Genomic DNA, 8,377 nt, shown 5'->3' with positions numbered 1-8,377 from the left:
GTTTTTTCCGATTACTACGTGTCAATCCCTATCATCAAACGTTTCGTTTCATGCCTGTAATTTTAGGTTGTTATTTTTTCTGTACCTTTTTTATTTTGTTTAAAATATAAAAACGCATATTTAAATACAATTTCAATCTAATCAAGCATTAGTATTTGCTTTGGAAACTAATTGGTGATTTTTAAAAATGTATATTTATCCGATTTGTTGAAAATAGTGAGCGTGTATTGGAACATATCAAATGTCACCGTACCCATCCTATGTGAAATGGATAGTAGTACATTTTTCAAATTGTACGAATAGAGTGAGCACCTAACAACGTCCGATTAAGCCCAAGACTAATAGTAGGGAACACATCTGTTACTCATAATGATCGCTATCGGGTATTTATGATAGCAATCGGGACCGACAGCTAAACATGCTCTGAGGCACGGTGGTTGTGGTTGCGCGATGCTATGAATACAATCGACGCTATATTTTGAATAAATTTGAACAATAGGTATATCCCATATAATTAATGTGTCACTTGGAAGTGCCGGCTCCACCATTGGTAACAGAAACGCTGCATATTTATCTTTCGTTACTCCTAGGACTTCAAGTGCTCTCAACTGACCATTAAATTGATCGACTAAATCTGACAATTGATTAAATTATTTTTTGTTTAAAATTTGACAAAAGCTCAATTATGTACATATACTTGTATAAGTAAATCCTCTTTAGCGTACCTTGATTTGAGGTCTGAAATACATAAATCATAACTTGAGAAAGTTAACGGGAAACTATTAACAAAGGATTTTACATAACTTCCCGCTTGCATTGCTTGAGTCAAGTATTGTAGCTTATCGACATTGTCTGTCTACGCTTTCATGTATTTTTTTAAATCAACCCAAAAAACCTAGCCAATTTTTTATATTTCCGTCAAATTTTGTTAACTTCAACGTTGGGAGTTTGTGGCTTTTCTTATTTTCGCCTAGGTACCTCACTGCCATTGTTCTTTATAATTGTTTCGAAAATCGTTTGGCATAAGGCCCACTTCGCCTCATATTTTTCGGCATCCTCGTACTCTCTATCAATTAAATTTTGGCTGTCTTCCCTTTCGGGTTCTTGGAATAAAAATGTTCTAACCTCCTGGTCAAGTACTTTTAACGTGTCATAACATGACTTTAGAAGCTTAAAAGACACTATAATATCGTTCTTATATATATTCTTATTTGTTGTGAGACTTTCGAAATTGTTGGTCGTGCGTGTGAATTGTCGCCCCTTGGCCGTGCGATCTTTCGATTTTGTATCCATAATTAATAATTCCAATCACTCACCTTTTTCTTTCTCCACGGTCGCTAAATGTGGTTGCGTGATGTTATGAATACAATCGGCGCTATATTTTAATCAATTTGAACTAATTGATTTTATTTCAGTCGCAGTTAAAAGAAACGCTCTTATATCTTCGATATTTTTATTAAGTCTGACCAAAAATATAATAATGACATTTTGACGACAGACCAAAGAATATAGTACTTTCTACCGAGAGAAGAACGACTTCTTCATTGTAAAAAAATGCAACCATAGATTTATTCACTTACATACACTAGCGCCACTGTGAATTAGCACCAATGAAAAATACGGGCGGGAATATTCAAATTTGCCTTGAATTTATTATTGTTTGGATTGCTAAGTAAATATTCTCTAAGCTGCGCACATAGAGAATATTTACTTAACAAACCATGTAAATGGTAACCGAAATGTATTAGCTAAATGCCAATGAAACAGCCAGAGTATATTTTATCAATTATTTATTTCTTAATATTTGAATTTTTCTTTGTAAGATTTATTTTTTTCTTCCTCCTCCATTTGTCGGTTTGTTATTATTGTATATCTCTTTATCACAATACAAAATGTGCTTATTTTAATGTAGTTTTTGTTTTCATCTGCATGAATCCCACATTTATTTAAGCAACTGTAATCTAAGCATTCTAAAAGTATCATTATGTTTTTTTATATCATTTACAAAACAATACAAATTTTCTTGAAGATAATTATTAATAATTGTCGCAATACTTTCGACACATATTACAATATCCTTATTTAAATAGTTTAAAGTATTTTGAGAAGTATTATACTCTCTAAAACTTGTGAACAGGTGTATGGCTTCAGGGTCATCTGTTAAAAATACCTTTCGGCAATTTTCACAGTCACTGTTCCTTAGTTTTTTAAAAATAAAGCCACACACATATGCACAAGCTTGTGCTTCTGGCGTCGCCTGTTCCACTGCTTCAACTGCATCAGTTAAAATGACTTCCAGGTCTAGATTAGCAGAATTTTCTGCAATCAGATTTTCAATAGCTGCATGTTGCTGTTGTTGAAAATCTGCCGTTAAAAACGTAGAAAGATTATTTTCTAAAATGGCAGTATCATCTTCACAATTTTTTTTATCCCCTGTATGCCGTAAATTGGTTATAATAGCCGTTTTTATCCCTGCCACAAATTGTTCTATTGTGGGATTATAATTGCACCCATAACTGTGGGAATCTGATGCAGCCGAAACAGTTTTCCAACGGAACTTGATTCAGGCGACGCGTGAAAAGGCTCTTAATGTTTTTGGCCTGTAAATTGTTCCACAACCTTTCTATGGCATTTAAGGTGTGTATCCATCCTTGTTGAGAAGGGGGAATTATTTTGCTCCCCAGGTATTTCATAGTAGAAATAAACCTTCTCATTTCATTGAAAAGGGCTATATGCGGACTCCGTGAAGTCAAGTTTGTGGAATGCCTTTTTCCTCTACGCAGGTCAGGGCTATCTGCATTGACAGCATCAAACAGCTCGTCAAATTTTGAGACAAAACTTGCAGTTGCATGTGCTTCATTTGGAAGTTCATCTGCAAAGAAATAGCATCTTAAGAAACATATAAATCACTATTTATACATATACACGGTGATTTTATAACCGTTTTGGAAACGAAATATTTTACTTTGGAATCATCTATAGTACAATATATAAAAATGGATAAATCAATTGTAATGTTGACTAAAAAAAAGTTTCAATTTTAATATTCATTTTTATTCGATCGACTTGGAAAGTAGTAAGGCACTGATCATTCATTCATTATTTTATATGAATGAAACACGTCCGTGCGCGTTTCGGTTGATAAAAGTATACCTATAGGCGCGAGCTAGCGAGTACTTACGTAGATAGACTCGTTTGTCCTTCATACTTTACACGGGCTTAGGACCGTCAGAAATACCTATTTTATTTAAACTTCTTTTCGATTATTAACCACGATTGTTCTTTTCACAACAAATCAATTTATAAACGGACTGTAGGTATAAACTTCAGGCGTATTTAAAAAATCGGAGTTTTCTACAGAATAATTAACTTACATACCTATTAACAGTTTATTTACACTATTTACACTTCTCTGTATCGAAGCAACTGCTCAAAATGGAGTCCGCTGCGTTCAATACACAAACGTACGCGTTTAATACAATTGTCTTTTAATTTTCTTAATGTGTCTTGATCACTTTTCACTTTATCAAAAGCGTCCACTATCGCAATGCGTAAATCATCACAGCTTTCATATTGACTGACGTGTATAACTTTTTATTTTCGATCACAAGAAAAAATCCAGGGGCGTTAAGTCAGGACTTCCAGGTGGCCAAGACACAGGCCCTCCTCGACCTATCCACCTATCACTAAACTCACTGTCCAGGTACATCGTCTACTAACTCAGATATTACTCTCCTTAACATCTCTAAGTACGAATTGCCGGTTAGATGACCTTCAATAAAAATAGGCCCTATTAGTTGGTCGTTAATAATACCGGCCTACACGTTTACACTGAAACAAACCTGGTGATGGTTTTCTCGTATCAAGTGGGGGTTAGTTAGAGCCCAGTAATGCTCATTGTGCACATTGTATAGTCCCACTCGAGTAAACAGTGACTCGTCCGTCCAGAGTATGTTGTCGTTTGTATTATTTAACAACCACTGGCAAAAGGCGATTCTTTCCAGTGCGTTGTTTATTACGTGAGCCTTACGAAAATGATACGGGTGTAATCCTTGTGTACGTAATATCTTCCATACGAAGTTTTGGCTAACATCGAATTCTCTTGCTGCCATCCTTGTCCTGCGCCAGGGATCGCGCTCGAAGTACTCAAGAACATTTTCAAACTCCGGCGAATAATAATTTAATCGTCCTTGACTTTGTTTACGCATGTACCGCTATGGTATTACTGACCGACTGAAAGCCAGGGACGCGGGACGCCGACGATTACAAGGACAAGTGAGCAACGTCGTCATTGGTCGACTCCGGCGCAACTCGGTAGCTTTGTTTTTATTGGCTAATACGATTTTGTGACTCGCTATTAAAACGTATAGTATTTCTATTTTTAGAATGTACCTACCGTGTAGCGCTACTACTGGTTCTCACTTTTTATCTGTAAACGATATGAATATCGACTTTGATGAAAAAAAAAATACATATATTATTAAATTAACGTTATATATAGGTTCTGTTATTGATAAATAATTCAAAATTTTCGTTTCCAAAACGCTTTCAAAATCACCCGGTATATTACAGTTATTAATAAAAATATTCATAATACAGGAGTATTATACTATTATACTTTTCAATATTTGTTTCATTTAAATTTTCACTTGGATTATATGTACATTTAAAAAGAAATTCCCAAAATGGTTCAGCCATTCTCAAGTGATGTACTGGTAAGAACTAAATTTTTATTTTTATAATATAGATTGAATTGGCTAACTCACTTTTGCCAGCTGCAACGGAGTGGCTAAATACTTGTGCTGCAAGTTTCACTCTCATCTGTTGCTTGACGTTGGGATGAATGTGTTGGTCTGTTAGTGCAGGCGCATAAACAAAGTTTGGGTTGTTTTTGTCCAGATTATAAAAATTTTTCAAAGTGACTCCATTTCATTATGCCTAAAACAAACAAAAACACATTCAAATGACACATGATCTACTTATAATAAAGATCGATTCAGTGTAGATAAATACACAATTTCTATAAGTAATCACTTTTTTTATGGTTGGTCACCCAAAGGGTGAAAACGGGACCCCATTACTAAGACTTCGCTGTCCATCTGTCTGTCTATCCATCGGTCACCAGGCTGTATCTCATGAATCGTGATAGCTAGACAGTTGAAATTTTCACAGGTGATCTATTTCTGTTGCTGCTATAACAAAATACTAAAAACCAGAATAAAATAAATATTTAAGGGGGCTCCCATATAACAAACGTGATTTTTTTCCCGTTTTTATAGATAATGGTACGGAACCCTTCGTGTGCGAGTCCGAGTCGCACTTGGCCAGTTTTTTTGATACACAGAGTCCGCAAAGTTCCTTAAAAATAATACAGTCTTGTTTTGGGAACTTTATATGCTAGTCATAAAATATGCCCCATAAAATAAAATAAGTTTTTATTACCTTTGATAATCTGGTCACTGCACTGAAAATCAGTTGTGCACTCAACATCATATTTCAATAAAAGATTTCTAGTACATTTCAGCAAATGTGGAGGATCTAAAATTGCCACAATTTCCTGTCCAGCATGTGAAAAATATGGTTCCTTAGTTGTTGCTCCCAGGTTTCTGAGCACTTTTATATTGACTGTCGAGAGATCACACACAGTAGCAACAACATTAATCCCTGAATTGAAGCATTCTATAAGTATCTGAAATTAATTGTAAGATACATTAGCATAACTAATTCAATCTTTCGTCAAGGCAACATTTTATGGAGACAATATTTACCTCTTTTAAAATCACAGTCATTCTATCAGCTATTAAAGCATGTGAAAAATAGAAAGCGATAGGCTGTTTCCACTTTTTTCGCAATCCAGTAAGCATAAATACTAGTGTCTTTGTCGCAATTTGCTTATTTCGGCCATGATTACCACGATCTTGGAAGCCCTGTATCTAGTCTAATTTACAGTTATAATGCAAATGTTTCCTTATAGACATTTCATCAAATAACAATAAAGAAATATTATCTTCATCCATTTGCTTCTGTGCCATTTTCTTTAAAGATTCAAACAACTGTTTGTTTATACCTGTGTCAGGGGCACACAATTCAGTAGTTTATTAAGACAACTTTGGCCTGGCAATGCAAACAGTCGCCTTAGTAGCCTGTAACAGGCTGGTGACTTTTTATAAATCACTAAAGACATTAGTTTTTGCTCTAATGTGTACCTTCTTCCTTTCGGCTTTCTAGGGCAATTTTTCATTTGACTTTGCAGTAATGCAACAAATGCATTTGAAATTTTTAAATTGCAAAGCTTCTGTATATTCTAATCCTCTGAAATTTTTTCAATTATATTCATCTTCTTTTTTTTTTTAATTGTTTCCTAAGTCTCATTATTTCCCTTAATCTTCTTTGGCACACATAGTATAATTTAACTTCTCTGGTAGTAATTTGACTAATTTTTGTAATATTCAGTGTTTGTAAAATGCCACGATTTTTCTTGGGTGTGAGATGAGATTGCAAAGCGTTATCTTCAGTGGCACTTCTTGATGCAGATACCAGTCTTGGTGCATACTGAAACTGTAAATACATTTATAACCATAGCTACCAATTCGGCACAAAATAAAATTCTTTATAGAACCTCATTATGTGTGTGGTTGTTTACCCTCCACCATTTGGGCCCTGTGGAGCTCAGAGATATAGTAGTTTGGTTTTAGTTGTGTACGATTTACTTTGAGTCCCTTTAGTGCATCGTCATTGTCACGACTAAAACTAATTGCTATAACATAGAAAATTATACTTACTCGTTCCTTGCTGGAAGTACTTGGAACTTCTACAAAACTTTTGTGCCTTGATGTAGAAGGTTCCATTGTATTTTCAATTTGTTTCAATGGTATTCTTGTCATTGATTGTCCTGTTGTAATAAAGGGTGTCTCAGCGTCGATTTTAAACTTTAAACACGAATTTCTCGGGAGTCTGCGGGGTTAGCGGGAGGGAAGGGGTAGCGTTCGATCGCAGACGAGCGTGGATTTGTTAGTCACTATGTCGCAGTGGTCTGGCGTGCACCGCGCGTACGCAGTGGAGTCGTACTTTTGCAATGAATTTTCTTTGAGTGAAGCACAGCGCAAGTTTTGTAACCGCTTTGAAATCCGTCGTTTAAGTGACGCACCGAGTATTCAGTTAATTAAGTCGTGGGTAGAAAAGTTTAGAGCGACAGGATGCTTACTGAATCATTTATTTCCCTCGAAATAGACCTGTGCGATCGATTGAAAACATCGACCGCGTCGCCGCTGCGGTCGCGGAGCATCCACGAAGATCAGTTAGAAAACATGCTGCCTCTTTGAGCCTCCACCGTTCAAGTCTTCAACGAATTTTGGCCTTAGACTTAAAATTACATCCTTACAAGATCCAAATAGTTCAAAAAATCAAATCGGAAGACTACAACAAGCGTAAAATTTTGTGTCGGAAGATGTTAGAGAAATTTTCAGAGGAAAATGGGATCAACAATGTTACTGATGAGTCACATTTTCACCTCGAAGGGTACGTCAATGGTCAAAATTGCCGTTACTGGTCATCAAGCAATTCAAAAGAAAAACATCAGAAAACATTACACAGCCCCAAAGTTACTGTATGGTGTGCAATATCGGCGAAGAAAATCATCGGGCCATTTTTCTTTGAGAATGACCAAGGTGCAACGGTTACAGTGACGAGCGAGCGGTATATTGATATGATTAATATTTTTTTTGTACCGCAACTGCAAGAAGAGGGTATTGACAAGTCAAGTGTGTGGTTTCAGCAAGACGGAGCCACAGCCCACACAGCTAGGGTCTCCATGGGTACACTAAAAGCGTTGTTTTCGGGTAAAATCATCAGCCGCTTTGGAGACATATTGTGGCCACCTAGATCTCCTGACTTAACTTCATCATATATATCTGACTTTTTCTTATGGGGTTATCTCAAAGGAAGAGTTTATGATACCCCCCTTTCGAGTTTGGAGCAGCTGAAGGCTAAAATAACGACAGAAGTGAGAGCCATATCAGTTGACGTTCTACGGCGTGTCTCTGCAAATTTGCTTGTCCGTTTTGAAGAGTGCATTCGCCGTGATGGAAGACATCTTGACGTTGTATAATATTCCGTACTTAAAATCCGCAACAATACATTATAATTTACAGCAATTAAAATATTTCAAATACAATTTGTTTTTTTTTTTTTTTATAAATATTTTAAGTTTAAAATCGGCGCTGAGACACTCTTTAGTTTGTCTTATACCCTGAAATTAACAACAAATATTTATATAGTTTTAGTTATTCTACATAAATATTTTGGAATTTAGTTGTATTAAGATTATGAGTATAGCACTTTGAAACGGGGTTATGTCTGGGTTGCAAATGATTCACGC

The 8,377-nt window shown here is 35.7% G+C and overlaps 1 protein-coding gene across 1 annotated transcript; it reads left to right on the top strand.

Annotated features, from left to right (window-relative positions):
• Positions 1 to 7,447: 7,447 nt before the first annotated feature.
• LOC123667306 lies at positions 7,448 to 8,107 on the top strand. Its single transcript, XM_045601258.1, has one exon. It carries the CDS (start codon positions 7,448 to 7,450, stop codon positions 8,105 to 8,107), a length of 660 nt encoding a protein of 219 aa, XP_045457214.1.
• The last annotated feature ends 270 nt before the right edge of the window (positions 8,108 to 8,377 follow it).

The sequence above is a fragment of the Melitaea cinxia genome, chromosome 27, assembly GCF_905220565.1.
Source record: "Melitaea cinxia chromosome 27, ilMelCinx1.1, whole genome shotgun sequence".
In the NCBI taxonomy this organism is placed as follows: domain Eukaryota; kingdom Metazoa; phylum Arthropoda; class Insecta; order Lepidoptera; family Nymphalidae; genus Melitaea; species Melitaea cinxia.
Note: the sequence above shows the minus strand (reverse complement) of the source record. Positions and strands in the feature narration are given on the sequence as shown.

What these genes read in the sequence shown, in the direction of transcription:
- LOC123667306 (XM_045601258.1), top strand. Translation starts at nt 7,448, where the DNA reads ATGTTAGAGAAATTTTCAGAGGAAAATGGGATCAACAATGTTACTGAT.